Below are 17,418 nucleotides of genomic sequence, written 5' to 3'. Positions count from 1 at the left end.
CCTTGGTTAAAGTTAGCTGGGACACACCTATATGCTTTACATTTTGTGGAACGCAGATTTCTGTGCCATTGCTTTTTTAAATTTCCGCTTTGAACAGACAGGTTCACGAACAATAAATTTGAGCAGCTGATCCCTCAAAGCTGCGTGCCGAGGAAAGTGAAACTCAATGCTATTCGAACGCTCTTTGTTCATCGAAAGTAGCCGAAGCCAATGAAGTCTCCTGCCAAGCATAAGATAGCGGCGCTTCACCTTTTGCCTCCTCTTTGAGCCGCGGGCGGAATCGAAGGAGGGTTACCTGGCTCGGTAGTCGAGTGCTCTAACCACTGTGCCATCGCGGAGGGGTGGATCATTAAAGTGGCTGCTCGTTTGCTGCAAATTTTGTAAAGGTGAAAAGAAAAGGCGAGAATCACGCTTTACTTGTTGTCTCCATACACATTGAAGTTCGCTTATTCCGATATAAATTACCTCTGACTGGCTCTCTCAGTGGCCAGTATAAAGCTGGTAGTGGTAGCTTCTGCTCTGTTTTTCGTAAGGTATAGAGCACCAAGCGTGCTATTATGTGCTCCCGTACGCCACACATGCAAGCACAGATGCGATCTCTTGTAGAAGTCTTGCACACACCTGGAAACGTCTCTGCCATTCTTTTCAAGTTGACAGAAAAGGGTGCTCTGACATGCATCAGGCGATCGAGTTAAGTCTGCTCAGCGGAGCTCTTGACTAGGCCGTCTATATCGACTGTCCGCTTGTGCAGCTTTATCGGTAGCTCACAACTCAGTCGCACCTCTAAGACATCTACGTACAAACTGCTGGTGGATCATTCGTTAAGTACCCTAGCTGTAAGCTTTGAGTCCTCTTGCGCACTTTGGCCGGTGGCCGATGTCAGACTTACACAAGAGGTGAAGATGGGCGATAAACGTATACCTCGACGTCGCGCGTTAGATATGGTGCAGTACCTGCCAACTAATAAAGGGAGCTCCATGCCCTTTGCACATTTTTTATTGATATAGCGTAACCAGTTAGAAAACAACTCGAAAAGACAAAGACAGAAATAAGCGCTCAAAAACTCGAAACCTACTGTCAGCGCTAGCTCCAGAGCGCATTTTCTAGTTATACACTTCGTAGAGGCAGCTATACGGTCGACAAAAACTTGAGGGTCTCTTAGATGTTTCTTAAGAGCAGAATGGCGAAAGCCTACCCTTTATTTCCTATCCTTTGCGTATCAGTGTTTGCCTCTTATCGGCGTTCGTTGCAGTCCTACATATAATAATAATTGGTGTACAGGGAACGAAAGGCGCAGTATCTGTGACACTTCCTTCGGTAATGACGCATGCCGTTCCTTGACGGCAATTAAAGTGTGGGATTGCAGATGGCAGGAACGTTAGACAAGGAGAACACATCTCGCGGAATCTCGCGCGCAGATTCAACACCTCTTATTAGGAAGCGCTGAGAGATCTCGCACACAACTCTCGTACACGGCATTTCGTTCCGTGAGCATAGAAAGGCTTTCGCCTTATAGTCTACAGGGACCAAATGAAGACAAGTCCACTTGTTGAAACGTTGGCTCGGCTTACGAACTGAGGCTCCCATTCTACCTTCGTTCAGTGCTCTTTCATGCTGCGGGTGCTGAGTCTTTAGCGTTATGTTTGCTGAGCTGTCATGGGTATATTTGCACCTTCCAAACCAAATCAAGGCGAAACGCAGAGGCGTCAGTGTGTGGTGCGATGTCAGCGCACTTTAAAGGTCCCAAGGTGGTCGAAATTACTCCGCTTGGCGCCGACTTCAAACCGCCACAATGCCTTCTACTTTCTTCGCTCCCTCATAAATATAGGGGAAAAAATCCCCTAACTGTATATTATTCCCGGGTACCAGAGTGGTAAACCTTAAACCTCCGTTAAAAAAGAGAATCAGAGGAGCGATAGGAGGCCGCTCGTCATAGCTCACAACCGGAGCTACAGCTCCGCATCATGGGCTAGGCTTTGAAGGTCACCGCGACCCAAATGTGCTCGGTCATCTAGACAGATTCGAGGGCCTGTCGCCGTTTTGTCCCTCCCATTCCCCATTCTCCACCCTCGTCCATTCGCCTAAGTTGCTCAATTAAAATTTTGCCGCCACCAACACTCCGTAGCCTGCACTACTGGATTTCGTCCTCACTTTCATCTTTGACTTCCACCTTCCCCCATTCCATTATGGTGTGTTCTAGGTGCCCACAGAACAATTGTGAAATATAAAACACCTACCCTTTCCGGTAAACAAATTTGGAACGCCGCTGATCCTGCTTTACTGTCTGTGTGGTGCGACGTTCAAGGAAGCGCCAAATGGAAGGTGCAGCACGGATCCCTAGGTCGGACACCTGGCGGGGTCAGCTTCCTACTGCATGAATTGCTTGGTGAAGTTATTTGTCATGACCGAATGTAACGTCATGATGAGTTCTGCTGATTAAGGCGAAAGCCTTTGTAGAGTCATGGAACGAAATCCCGCGCGCGAGAGTTGTGCACGAGATCTGTGCATCGGATCTGCTCGCTGATAGGGCCATTTGTTTAACCTACACCAGCTACACCAGTGTAGGAAATTTTATATACCTACAATGAATTTTTTCTGCACTGGTGTAGGTGGTGTAGGTTAAAAAAATGGCCTAGATGTGTCACTTGTAAGCAGAACGTTGCTTGTAAGTCATCCTGTGGACGTCATTTGAATAATAACAATGCGGCCTCAACTGGGAATCGAACAACCTCCACCCCTTCGACCAACTGCGCCGCGCTCGGGATCGTGAAATGCACATAATTCTTCTTGTCTACCGTGAGGATGATAGTAGCACTGATTGGATTTTGTTGATAATGAGAGGAAAAGTGATGCTCCGTGCAGCAGCAACGCTCCGGCTTTCGTTTTTCTGCAATGTAGATTCCATAGCGCTCTCAGAATTTTCGGGCATAACTGAATGTGACGTGATGGCGTCCCAGCTGGTAATGACGTCACGTCCGTTCATGGAAGATAGCGTCTGCACTAGCTGAAACTATCACTAACTACCACTATTATTACCGGCCGCTATCTATCATTAAGGGGAGGAGGAGATAACTTTTATTACCCGACAGAAATGAAACCTCGCCCTCTCGTCACTAGGCTGGGGAAACAGGAGGCACCGCCATGGATGCTGCTCGGAAGATCTCACTGATAGCTTTAATGGTTAACAGAACCCTGCCGAATCTCGCAAGGTAGTGGGAACCTTCTCTCGGGCGCACGCACGTGCTGATGGACGAACAGTCATGTGCCTGTAAAGGCTTACGCTTTAAAGCGAGAGGAGCGTTGGCGCAGGAGGTGAGAAGCATGGCACCCGTGTGCTGTGCGACTCTCATAGCCTGAGTCACTTTGGGAGGTTAAACCCCACAAGCCAAACTATTCTAAAACTGCTAAACGTGTTAGATTAATGAGGTGTTTCACGAAGCGCAAGCTCATTTGCCGTTGACGATACCCACCTGAGTACCTAAGTGAAGTCGTTTGGACAGGTGCCTTCTTACCTCTGTCGCACTTCGAGAAGCGTCTGAGGCAGACGCACAACTACCGCTGAAAATATCATTTTACAAAGAAGCTGCAGTTAATCCGTTCAGCCTGCCAGAATTCATTCGAGACCTTTGTCCCTGTCACTACGCATTCGGTGCAGCGTCAGCCTAGCTCCGCGCGACACGATCCTTAGCGTCTTTTGCTGCTGACTGGACAACTTCGTTTTGCGAAGCAGACTTCCCACCAGTGCTTTGGTTAGGGCCATAGCATGCAGCACTTCGATCTCGCTCCGTCTGAGTTGTCATACGCTGCTTTTTTCCCTTCATTTAAACGTGGTTTCAAAGCTCCGTTGGAAACGGTTAAAGAGTAGCCGAGTGGCTTTAGTGATCACAATGTCATGCGGCCCTCATTACCTGTGTCCGTGCCTCATGATGAGGAGTTTGAAATGGCATGGCAGCCATTAGGGCTCCCATGTTATATATCACATGTCACATCATATGTCCACATCTTTTGCAGGGATAACCTCTTCGTCGCTAAGCTGAACGTACTGATGCAGATCGAAGCTTTGATTTTCGCCTATGGCCGCCTCGCCATCAAGGGATTCACTGAGAACTCCGGACCCCTTTGCGTCCTGCACACTGACCGCATCTTGCCTGGCGTGCTCGGGCACAATACCTTCTACGCCCGAGCCCTCCAGTTCGGTGCACCGACTGGCATCAACCCAGGGGGAACCAATGCCAGCGCGGTACGGATAGAGCTTTTGTTGCTGCCGCGTTCCCAAAACCGTAGGGCAGTTTGTCACATGATATAGCGAATCATGATGTAGTACCAAATATAAGCTTCAGCGAGTTATGTTGCGACGAAATCCTTTGAGTGAGGACTGATTGGAAGGAATATGCTGTAACAGAAAACGGAGAGAAGTGATGCGGTTCTAAACTGAAGAAATACATGTTAGCTTACAAACCTAAAGCTGATGGCGTGCACCAAGGCACGGACCGGGCAAATTTTTATAAGATGAATATTTAGAAACGCGTATAAAAAGCTGAAATTCTTAGAGGTATCGCTATTCGCCTGTGGGTACTAATTGACATATATTATGAGAGACACATATCACTGCACCACTGCTAAGAAAGTTTCTTAATGAGCAATGCACTCATGGTAAAAGGTGCTAAAGTTTCGAATAATCCGGCTATACTGTAGTAAGCTGGCCGCAGTTGTCAGCTTGGCGAAGTTACTTCATTGAAGAGAATGTTTTCCACATCCGAGTTCAGTCGAATTCGTTGTAAAAGGCGGATAATTTTCTGTGCAGCCGCCGCTTCCAAATATACGGTTGCACCTAAGATAATAGAGCCATCAGTAGCTCGCGCGGAGGGGAATTAAATTGGGTGGTGTTAAACTGGTAAAAAAAGGAATCACATAGTGTGGCTGTAAAGACGGGAATGTGCAATGTCAGTGGTGGGGCGAGAGGTTGAGGACGCGGTCAGAATAGGGATAAGTTCATACGTCACATCGATGTTGTTGTGGCTGTAGGAAGAAGGAAAAGAAAATGCAGGGGCCTGCTACTGGCTCTGTAGCTGAGCCACCTCCGCTCCCTCGTGCGGACAGGAGAGAAAGTAGAGAAGAAAGAAAAAGAAGAGGGAGAGGAAGACGCGCGCTGCAACAGCCGTCATCCACTACCGAAGCGGTGGCGGGTGCAGTGACGGCCTACAACAGATACAAATTCGGTGGCAGGATAGCCCCTGCCGCAAGCGGTGTCGACCGACCAGTCCCAGCCCCATAGGGCCTAGAGCAGCCACCCTTCACTACCTCCTTCCCCCTGTCACATTGATTGATTGCTTGATTAAAACTTTAATTTCCACCGATTTAGGAGGCCCCCTACTCCCCGCTCCTGGCACGCAGGCCTGAGGAACGAGGGCTGGAACCTCCGCGACTAAGGACTGGCGAATATACATTGGTTATTCGCGGCCTCAGCCGCCAGACGGATGGCTTTTTGCTGGTCAGCGGGGACGTCGCTTCGCAGCAGGGTTACCCAGGCTTCTCTACTTTTAATGCTGTCCCTAGCGCCCGGAGTCTTAGGGCATTCCCAAAGTATATGGTCAAAGGTGCCCCTCGCTTCGCAGGCTTTACATTTATAATTTTCTCTCTCATATATCTGGGTGTGAAACAACCGGACAGGGTTTGAGAAATTTCCGGCTTGTAATTGCCGCCAAGCTATGGCCTCTTTATATTCAAGCTAGAATCCGGTGGCGGCATCAGACGTCTTCCTAATCTATCATTTTCGATTATTTCTTTATAGGTTTGCAAACGTTCGTCCATCGCCTGTCAGTGGGGCGGCTCCGCGTTTGCCCGGAAGTAGAGATCTCGGGCTAGATCATGGGCCGCCTCGTTGCCGGGGACGAACGTGTGTGCTGGGACCCAAATTAGGGTGATTTTGCGATCAATTTTAGTTGCAGCTTTTAGAATTCGGGCGGCTTCTTGTGAGACCCTGCCTTTTCCGATATTCCAGAGGGCAGTTTTACTGTCGCTAAAGATCAATCTAGCCTTCGTTCCGACGCAAGCGAGCGCTATTGCGACCTCTTCAGCCGTGTCTATGTTTCTACTTCGGATGGTGGCGGAGACGACTGGTGCGCCGCTACCATCGACTACCGCGGCGACTGCTGCCCTTGATCGGCCGCTTGCAGCGTCTACGCAGGCATGCAACCACTTTTACTCTGAATTCTTTTGTTCTTTTAACCAGTGCTTCTGCTCTCTTCTCCCGTCTCTTCTTGTGGTATTCTGGGTACATGTTGCGGGGGAGAAGACGAACAATGATGTTCTCGAGACATTGTGGTGGTAGGGCAACCTTGTAGGCTGTGCCCCTATCTGTTTTTTCGACCCACCCATTCTAAGATGGTTCGACCCGTGCTCGACCTACTTAATCTCTCATGTTGGGCGATTCTCACCGCTTCAGAAAGTTCCGTCCAGCTATTATGCACTCCCATTTCTATTAGGCGTACCGTAGAAGAGGAGATGGGTAGACCCAGTGCCCTCTTATCTTTTTCATTGGTCCTGATGCTGAGGAACCGTGTGGCATAGCATATTCGGCTTATTATGTATGCCTGCACCAGTCTCAAGAGGCTTCTCTTTTTGAGGTCTCTGCCTTTGAATGCAATCCTCCTAGATATCCTTGTTACTTGCGTCGCGTAGGTAGTGAGTTTTTTATCGTTCCGTCGTTATACCCCTCCTCTTGAATAAAAAGTCCGAGGATTCTGATTTGCTGGACTTTTGGTACGGTTTTTGGTTTTCCCGTCGACATTTATTTTTACGTTATAGTCGTCCTTGCACCTCATTGATTTTGGGTTACATATGAAAATTTCGGATTTTTGCGGAGAGCACGCAAGACCCCTTTCGGCCGCGTCGGACACAATGGTGTCCGCCGCCGCCCGTAGACGTTCCTCTATGTTGCCGTCACTGCCATTGTTCATCCAGAGATTAACGTCATCCGCGTAAATGCTGAACTTTAGTTCTTTTATGACTTTAAGAGCGGCGGGAAGGCCTCTCATCACCACGTTAAAGACGAAGGGGGAGAGCACCGAGCCTTTCGGCGTTCCTTTACTTCCCAGGTGGACAGTGGGGGATTCTATCTCCTGAAACTTTAGTTTCTGCGTCCTGTTTGTCAGGAAATCTATTACGTAGTTATATGTCCTCTCGGCGACTTCTAATTCCGGCCGTCCCGCGAGAATTGCCTGGTGTTTTAACGTTGTCAAATTCTTTTGTTAGATGTAGTGCTATAATTACCTTTGCGTCTCTGGATTTTGAGTCAATTATGACATGTTGTAATCGGGGCATTCGATGACTTCGCGCGTCATGAGAAGGACCCCTATAGGGGGACAAGCTTAGTCGAGAGGGTGAAACAGCGTGCAAGTGACCATGCAAGAACCGGGGGCTCTGGATCAAAAAAGATACGGACACGGCGAATATCGAAGGCAGACATCTGGGAAGTTTGAGAGGCGAGGATCCGATTATGGGCTACTACAGGGTGCGCTTGAGTGGGTTTAACAATGGCGTGACGTTCGTAGGTGGTTATGGAGCGGCCAGAAGCCGGCACTAGCACATCCAATTTTAGGCGGGTTGCCTACGAAAGAGCAGGAAGGATTATAACCAGTCGTGTCATGCATCGAAAATTGTTAGCAAATATCATTTATGGCAACGCGAGGTCCCAGGGTTCGTGATCAGGTGAGACATACATGGATAACACATCTGTCAGCGTCCAGTTGAAGAACTCTGTGAGCCCGTTCGCTTGAGGTTGGTACGCGGTTTCAGCGTATGCTTCGTAGAGTATAAATGCTGTGTGTCTTCAATAACTCGGGACAAGTAGCAGCGACCGCTATCTTTGATTAATTGGCGGGAAGCTCCGTGATGAATGACTATGTGTAAAAGAAAATCAGCGACATCCGTAGCGCAGCTCGTGGGTAAAGTTTGTGGGATGCCATAGCTTGTCGCATTATTGATTGCCACCGCAATGATCTTTATTCTGCCCGTGACGTCGGGAGCGGGCCAACAAGGTCGAGCCCAAAACGATATGACTGTTTCAAGGCACGTCAATAGGTTGAAGACGAGCTGGTGGCCTCGATGGTTTCTAGACACGTGTCGCAAGCTGGGATTTAGCGCGGTATGCTGGGATATAGTCCATGCCCCCCAAAAAACAACGCCATATTCGGTCGTAAGTTCGAGACAACCCCGAGGTGGCCAGCTGTCGGAGGTCGTGGAGTTCTTCAATAACAGAGCAGCATAGCTGCTCGGGTATCATAACAGAAAGTGTGGGCTGTTAGTATGTAGGTTATGGCGGCAGAAAACACCATCCTGTGTAACAAAAAGCTGCAGAGTAGAACTCGATCTTCCAGAGGTCAGACTATCAAAGATGGGCCGCAAAGATGGGTCATTCCGCGCGCCTATGTTGATGCGATAGGAAAGGGCGAAGATGCAGGAAATGGCCTCGGTGTCGCCAAAATCAGGAGACTCTACAGGGTTGCGAGCCCACAGTAGACGTCTTGAGGAAGACACCTCAACTTGTGCACTACATTGTACGCGTATTCTTGAAGGCCTAGCACCAAGTGACGAAGACCCCCGGAGGAATCTCTCAGCGATGAAACCAACAAAGTACATGATGGTCCGTTACAGCTACAGTTCATACAAGGGCGAGGCACTAGCGTTCAGTAACGGAATAATTGCGTTCAGTGTTGGAGAAAAGGCGGTTGGCACAATCTATGACATGGTATTCACTGAGGGCGAGGCTTTCACATTCAGCAATATAGTGCGTTCAGCGCTGAAGAGAAGGCGGCTAGCACAAGCGATTATGTCGTTTTACCGCGGTGGCGCTGGACCAGCACTACATCGATCCCATATCTTCTGGAATCTGAACCTCAATGGGATTGAGGAACTCTGCCAAGCGGCCGCTAACACCATGAGAAATCACACTCCTTGCACACACCCGCCACAGTATTCTGTAGATCCCGGCACAAGAAGGCATATAGGGCAATGAGGCGGCTCACAGGATAGCTCTATGTCATACATTCCGAACCCCGTCAACGTCCACCTCCGAACTATCGTCTCCACTAACATACAGCGAAATAATAAACTACCATCAACTGTATCGCAGAACATACGTAGATCCCCACAAAAACCTCACTCATCAGGAAGCCACTATATGGCGAAACATGCAGGCCCGCACACTACCAAACCCAACTTGACACAATAAGATTTGGCCAGCGCAATACACCACAAATGCATGTCCGGCCTGCAGAGAGGTATCCGACATCCTTTGGAACTGCCCCAAACAACGTAAATCACACGGTTCATAGAAAATTAGGCATGAGCAGTGGGAGGCGAAGCTGGCTCACACAGAGCTTCCCTTTCAGCGCCAACTGATTGGCCAGGTCTGACTTTATTTACACTAGGTAATTACGCGGGTGGTTTCTTGGACCTGTGTGAACCACCCGCGTAATTACCTAGTGTAAATAAAGTTTATTCTCTCTCTCTCTCTGACTGTGGCAAAAAGCTGAAATTTTCCCTGCTGCCAAATCGTTCTTTCTGAAGAGCTATTCAAGGACAATTATTTCTACTGTACATAGGCGTTTATAAGAAGCCGCAGGGCGCTATCTGACAGAGAGGTTCCGGGTAGAGCAGCGTCGCGAGGATACTAATGGTGCGGAAAATTTCCAAAGACAGAAACAGTCCTTTCACTCAGCTCGCTGGGACGTCTGCTGGTGGCGGCTTCTCTAAACTCACATCTTTAAAATGGCGTAAAACGTGGTCGTGTCTTCAGGTGGAAGTGCAGAAAAAAAACCACCCCTTTCAATTCTTATTTATTCTGACGAGAAGGATTCGTCCGCGCTTGTTTAAAAAAACTCGCTGTCGAGGAATTCCTCCCTCTAAGTAGAACAGGCCGTCTCTTGGAAGAATATTTCCATCTGCGTACTTTGGTTTTCCCTTTTAAATTACATTCTAAAGTTTCCACTATTGCACATGGTGGTTGTCATGTTATGCGGATGAAAAAGATGCATTCTGCAGAGATTAAACTCATGCAGAAATTAGGAACAAGATTGCTACAGCTAAGACTTGCGATTTCTTTTTTTTTTCCGCACTTGATGTTGGCCCGTAATTTTTTCTTTTGATTAATATATTTTATTTGAGGCGAACTTCCAGGAACCCATCACAACAGTTCGGCATGCCAGAGTGTTTTTGACTGTTCTTTAGGTGTATTTGGCGATCTAGCATCGTGACGCTTTAAGTCTGCTACGAATTTTAAAAATCAGCTGTATATGCGTATAAAAAAATTGCCGATGATTACGTTTCTTCCTAATGCGAAGTTTGAGCGCACCTCATCAGCTCTTTCACTTTTTCGATAGATTGAGGAAAATATCTTGAGCAAGACACGTATGTACAATTACAAACAACTTTGTTTTTATTTTCACACGTATACCTTCAAAAAGCGCTCCATTATGTCATTAAAGAAGCTTTGTGGTCGGAGAAATGAAGCGAGCAATTAAGTTATCGAGAAGTTGCGGGAGACGGCGCGTGGACACATAGCAACGTTGCGCGACAAACAGATAGCAACGACTGACTGATACCGTTGACGCCGCTAGCGTGTATAGCGAACGTGACTCACGCACCGTGATCCGCTAATAGCGAGCCGCAGTTTCGGCAACCGGATAATTGGTTCACAGGAAAGGAAAGGCGCAGTATTTGTCACACTTGTTTCTGTGGACACCTGAACCGCGCCGTAAGGGAAGGGGGAAGGTGGGAGTTAAAGTGGAAGTAGAGAAAGAGGAGTCGTAGTGGAGGGCTACGGAGTAATTTCGACCACCTGCGGATCTTTAACGTGCGCTGACATCGCACAGCACACGGACGCCTCTTCGTTTCGCCTCCATCGAAACGCAGCCGCCGATTCGGCAACCGGAGAGCCCCCTCGCCGCCACACAGAAAGAGAGAGGAGGAGGGAGAGAGAGAGAGAGAGAGAGAGCGTGTAGCAATCCGATCACACACTGATACTGATTGTTATAGGAAGGGGAAGGCGCGGTAACTGTCTCACTTGTTTTCTGTGGACACCTCAATCACGCCGTAAGGAAAGGGAGGGAGGTGGGAGTGAAAGTGGAAAGAGAGAAAGAGGAGCCGTAGTGGAGGGCTACGGAGTAATTTCGACCACCCGTGGATCATTAACGTGCTCTGACATTGCACTGCACACGGACGCCTATTTGTTTCGCCTCCATCCAAACGTAGCCGCCGAGGTCGGGTTCGAACCGGGTTACTCCGGCACAGTAGTCGGGCGTCTTACCACTGCACCACCCCGGCGGGGCCCAATCCGATAACACGCGCGGTCGCCGCCACGGAGGAAGAAGCGGGAGGGGGTGGGGGAAGGAGCGCGCGCTGCCCCAGCAGCGGAGCTGGTTACAGGGACAACGCCGCCAACGCCGACGCCAACTACGGCGCGAAACGCAGGAACGGGCGCTAAAGAGCTGCGCTCTAAAAAAGCAGTGCGCCTACCTTTTCTCCGAGTTCGCGATGGGACAAATATCTTTCCTGTCGCTTCGCGCCTTCTGAAAACCAGTTCGAGGCGTGACTTCAATAATGATGGCATGCTTTAAAATATTGGGCCTGAGGACACCGCTGTATGTTTAGATACTGCAGCGAATAAGTTTAACTTAGCAGCAGGGAGACGTTGAGTGGCTGGCCGGCAGAGTAGAAACTGCCTAGCTAGTAAACGAGAGCCCAGTTTATGATAAAAAACAGTGTCTTACGTCCCGCCCTTACACTTTGTGTAGATGCAGTGACAAATGCGGGCATCTTTTTTCTGCACGGAGACTTTGATTCCTTGGAGGAACGCCGAGCAGTGAGGCATTGGACTAGCTGCGAATGTTTTCGGGTTGCCGAGTGGCGGCGCCTTGCCGTCGAAGATTGTCGTAACTATGGCACAGGGTGATGGCATCACCAATGGCGCCGGGCTCTTCGACCAGTGACACCTGGAAAGCGCCTTCATGCGTGGTTTCCCAGATGTGCCGATTCTTGTCGCTATCGGTCATCAAGAAGCCGACGCGAAGACAGAAGTCTAAAATGTCTTCGATGTAACTTGTGCAAGGCTGCCCGGTCTGCTGCGCCCGTCCGAGCAAATGGTGCTCTCTGCAAAGTTTGGTGACTACAGGGCGACCAAGGATATCCGCGAAGCGGGCTTTCAAGGTGACCCAAGGTTGCTCGCCTTTATGATTGGAGTACCAGAGCTTGGTTACTTGCGTTAGGTAAAAAATACCTTGTTTGGCTCGAGGGATGAAAGCCGATTCTCAACGTCTTTATTGCTGATTCCGTGAAGCTTGCGGATGCCGCAAAGTACCTGGGGCGAAGCTTTGTAGTCCAAGCAACGGAAAGGGCAGGGAACGCGAGGCTGGAGCTGGTACTGCCGGAGGCAGTCATGGATGTGAGGAGCTGGCGGCTGCGGAGCCTCGGAGTGTAAAGATAGCATTCGAACTCGCGACCCGCAAGAAATGTGGATGGATGAAGCCGCCGCTCCCGTGTTTTTCTGTCTCTAGCTGCTAAAAAAAGTACCTCTTTGAACTGTTGGCCCACATCAGTACCATCGCCGCAGTGGACGTTAGATCGTCCACGTCGACCATTTGAAGCCATATTATGACTAAGATATCCGTTTGCCGTCTTGAAGCTCCAGGGTGCCTCCTTCTTTGCTAATGGGGCAAGATTATAGCGAAGAAGTTGAGCTTTCAGCACAGGCGCATGCAGACGGAAAATGTGCCTTCCTGCATGATTACGAGCTGCGAAAGCTCTTTCACAGCTCATTTTCCGGCAGCTACCAGTATTCTCAGTCCCGCCTTACAGTGCACCTCAGGTCGTATGGGTCAAGGCATATGATGACTGCTCGCGTAATTCTTCAAGTCTTGCAAATGATGCAGCAAGATGCAAGAAATGGTCAGCGTTGTTCTTCCTCACCGCCAGCGTCTAGCAAGCAATGAATTTATGTAGTAAAAAGGCAAATCCTCCTTGGCTTCTAAGACCAATTGCAATAAAGTTGTCCGCTGGATAAATAATCACTATGCGGTACGGAGGGGGTGGGGGGGGGGGGGGCATTATTTGTATTGTTGAGCAGTAAGCCCTTATAAATGCAGCTTTATTCTTGTAACCATGTGCAAGATATGGCTTTAATCTACAAAATTTTCGACGCTACCATTCGGGATTCCTTAGCTGAATAAGTGAAGTTTATTTAAAATTACACGCGCACCAACATCAGCGACGGCCTAGATTAATGATTGTTTGCTTCAAATCGCACCTTCATATCGAGATTGACAAAGCAAGTTAAGAGGCCCTGCAAGAAAGGTCTAAAACAGTGGTTCTCCTCAGAACATGCCGCATGATGACGAAACCCCCATTGCGATGTCTTTCACGAAGTAGATCTTTTCTGAACAGCATGATGAATGCCTCGACTCGGAAAAACCGCCCACCGGAACGAAAGCGGCGTCTGTGGACCGCGATCAGAGCACGCAAACATCAGCTGCATTTGGACTCAACGTCATTGCAGCTTTACTGCCAAAACTGATTTATAGGAAGGGAAAGGCACGGTAACTGTCTCACTTGTTTTCTGTGGACACCTCAACCGCGCCGTAAGGGAAATACGAAGGTGGGAGTGAAAGTGGAAAGAGAGAAAGAGGAGCCGTAGTGGAGGGCTACGGAGTAATTTCGACCACGTGGGGATCTTTAACGTGCGCTGACATCGCACAGCACACGGACGCCTGTTCGTTTCGCCTCCATCGAACCGCAGCCGCCGAGGTCGGGTTCGAACCCGGGTACTACGGCACAATAGTGGGGCGTCTCACCACTGCACCACCCCGACGGGGCGCTTTACTGGCAACCATGGAACGCACAACGCAACATTGGAGAGGGGCAAAGAAAGAGAGAAAGAGGGCCTACGGCTGATCATGAAACGGCGTCGGTGAAATCCGAGCTCTGGTTGGATGGCGTTCCAAACGGCGTCTCAAGTGTCCGACAAATGAACGGTGCGCAGTAGGAGGTACGCCGGCAGACCGACGCCGACGCTTCGGAGAAATTTTTTTTGTGTGCTTTTAGTTTCGAACCGCCCAGTGTTATGGCGTCTCCCCAATACAGGGGCCGAATCCACGAAAGAGTTCGCTTTGGAACGCGTTCGCTTTGCCATGACGTCAATTTGACGTAGGCATCGGGGGGAGAAGGGTGGGATGAACGCTGGGGGCAGAGAGCAGCCAATCGGTTTTGCTGGGCGGTCCCATCTCGGTTGCTCTGCCTTGGCGCGGGCCTTCTCCTCGGGAGTCGGAGGAAACGACACCCAGTTTTATTCCGTGCCGACACGCACGATTGCCTGAGCGACGGCCAAATTTGTCCGGCTCACCGATGGCTGCGGGAGCCGTATAGTTATCTCGCTGCCGACTGACGCCTGGAAGCCTCCGATAGCGAAGAACCGCAGCGCGCCGAGTACTTTCCGCTCTGTTGTGAGCGCGCTTTTCCTCGTTGGGCCAAGGTGGGGTTTTAGCTCTTCGCATAGCCGGCGTACAAGCCCCTTCGACACTCTGAAGTGCCTTCGGAAGGCATCGTCAGGCATGTCGAAAAGATCGTCATGTGCGCGCGACCGCCGAAGCCACCGATCACATTTGCTGAGTACTGCGAACAACAGCGCGGCGACGGGGGGCACGTACAGCATGATTCTCGCGCTGAAGCGAACGCCACTTACCGAGTTCCACACACAGCGACCGAACGCGTTCGCTTTCATTTGATTGACATGTCTCGTGACGTCAACGAAATCCGTGGTCCCGCCTTCGTGAAATGGCGTCACCGACAGCGGTGGCGACACGCGACCAATGGCGCGAGGTGGCGAGAGAGAAAGCGAACGCGTTCCAAAGCGAACTCTTTCATGGATTCGGCCCCAGGGTTGTAACAGCTTCCGCCAGCTAAACCTGAGAGTGAATAGGGTCTATACCTACCTTAAGCCAGCTATGGAAAGTTTCGTGGCCATATCATTGGGGGTTGGTTGGTTGGTTCACAGGAAGGGAAAGACGCAGTGTCTGTCACACTTGCTCTGTGGACACCTGAACCGCGCCGTAAGGGAAGGGAGTAAGGTGGGAGTGAAAGTGGAAAGAGAGAAAGCGGAGCCGTAGTGGAGGGCTACGGAGTAATTTCGACCACCTGGGGATCTTTAACGTGCGCTGACATCGCACAGCACACGGACGCCACTTCGTTTCGCCTCCATTGAAACGCAGCCGCCGAGGTCGGGTTCGAGCCCGGGAACTCCGGCACAGTAGTCGGGCGTCTTACCACTGCGCCACCCCGGCGGGGCTAATTGGGGACACAGTGTCTAAATATTCATTAATCAATGTATTGTCAACTCAGCTCAAAGTAAGAGGCTACCAGTTCTGTTGGAATGGACAAAGTGCAGATTGGGATTAAACAGTTCTAATAATACGTATGGCGTCCGGTCACCCAATAATTGGTTCACAGGAAGGGAAAGGCGCAGTATCTGTCACACTTGCTATGTGGACACCTGAACCGCGCCGTAAGGGAAGGGAGGAAGGTGGGAGTTAAAGTGGAAAGAGAGAAAGCGAAGCCGTAGTGGAGGGCTACGGAGTAATTTCGACCACCTGGGGATCTTTAACGTGCGCTGACTTCGCACAGCACACGGACGCCACTTCGTTTCGCCTCCATCGAAACGCAGCCGCCGAGGTCGGGTTCGAGCCCTGGAACTCCGGCACAGTAGTCGGGCGTCTTACCACTGCGCCACCCCGGCGGGGCTAATTGGGGGACACAGTGTCTAAATATTCATTAATCAATGTATTGTTGTCAACTCAGCTCAAAGTAAGAGGCTACCAGTTCTGTTGGAATGGACAAAGTGCAGATTGTGATTAAACAGTTCTAATAACACGTATGGCGTCCGGTCACCCAATAATTGGTTCACAGGAAGGGAAAGGTGCAGTATCTGTCACACTTGCTACGTGGACACCTGAACCGCGCCGTAAGGGAAGGGATGAAGGTGGGAGTGAGGGTGGAATGAGAGGAGGAGCCGTAGTGGAGGCCTACGGAGTAATTTCGACCACCTGGGGATCTTTAACGTGCGCTGACATCGCACAGCACACGGACGCCACTTCGTTTCACCTCCACGAAACGCAGCCGCCGAGGTCGGGTTCGAACCCGGGAACTCCGGACAGTAGTCGGGCGTCTTACCACTGTACCACCCAGGAGGGGCAATCCGGTCACCCAGTTCTTGTTGTTGTGGCTGTAGGAAGAAGGAAATCAAAATGCACGGGCCTGCTACTGGCTCTGTAGCTGAGCCAACTCTGCTGCCTCGTGCGGACCGAAGAGAAAATAAAGAAAGGTAAAATAAGAGGGAGAGAAAGACGCGCGCACCACTAAAGCAGTGGCGGGTGAAATACGGCCTGCAACAGATAAAATCAGGTGGCTGGCTAGCCCCCGCCGCAAGCGGCGTTGTCCTACTCCGCCACCCTCCGATCGCTCCAGACATCGCCCAGGGCATCGAGTAGTGGCATGTGGTAACTGAAGACACACAGTTCAACCTAGTTTCATCTATGTCTTGCAAAGATTTAGCCAATACAAAATGCTCTTTATTGGTTAAAGCTTTACAAGACACGTAGATGTAACAAGGCTGAACTGTGTGTCTTGAAGTGGGTAGTTAAACATTGTGACTCGAGTAGTTAGCGCATAATCGGTAGCAACCACTGTGATTAGCGTCGACATTAAGGCTGCTGCATTGGCCGCGTTGCGATAGAGGCGAAACGCAATTATATCTGTGCTATGCTATATCAGCGCAAGGTAAAGATAATAATAATAATAATAATAATAATAATAATAATAATAATAATAATAATAATAATAATAATAATAATAATAATAATAATAATAATAATAATAATAATAATAATAATAACTCTTCTTACTCTACGAAAGTGAAGAGCTGTTTGAAAATGTGTGTATGATTCAAATCCTTGATCCTTCTTATTGGATTGCAATGTAATAATCGTAGGCTATTAGACATTTTGCTTTTTGTTGAAGGCACCGCTGCGTATTTCATTTCGCCGCAAAAAAAAAAAAAACTGGGACGGCGAGCGTGATTTTTACCAGGACAGTAGAACGTGCACAGTGTATTTGGGTATTGCTTTTTGCGCCCTACAAAGTAGGATAATGCGCCAAATTTGCCAATTCCCTTCACGCGCCAAAGCATGAATAGCACAAAAGACCACCATGCGGTATTTACAATACATGCCCTGCTCTCCCACGGCCGGTCTCGAGGGAGAACGCGCTACTCTTCTCTTGCGGCCTCTCCAATGGGGTCTGTTTCCACCTCCCGCCGCACCTCGGTGGGGTCGCCTCGGCTACCGCCGCTCACGCGCAAGGGAAACGTGCGCT

At 49.7% G+C, this 17,418-nt stretch overlaps 1 protein-coding gene across 1 annotated transcript in view; it reads left to right on the top strand.

The window, feature by feature from the left end:
• Positions 1–17,418, top strand: part of LOC146207947 (uncharacterized) — a 104,022-nt gene that overhangs the window by 35,491 nt on the left and 51,113 nt on the right. Inside the window, exon 10 of the mRNA XM_084577848.1 lies at positions 4,012–4,240. Within this exon, the coding sequence (XP_084433974.1) occupies positions 4,012–4,240 (229 nt within the window). The remainder of the gene's footprint in view (positions 1–4,011; positions 4,241–17,418) is intronic.

This window comes from Amblyomma maculatum, chromosome 1, assembly GCF_055883805.1.
Source record: "Amblyomma maculatum isolate TAMU_Amacu chromosome 1, ASM5588380v1, whole genome shotgun sequence".
NCBI lineage: Eukaryota > Metazoa > Arthropoda > Arachnida > Ixodida > Ixodidae > Amblyomma > Amblyomma maculatum.
The sequence above is the reverse complement of the archived record's forward strand: the minus strand, read 5'-3'. Positions and strand labels throughout refer to the sequence as shown.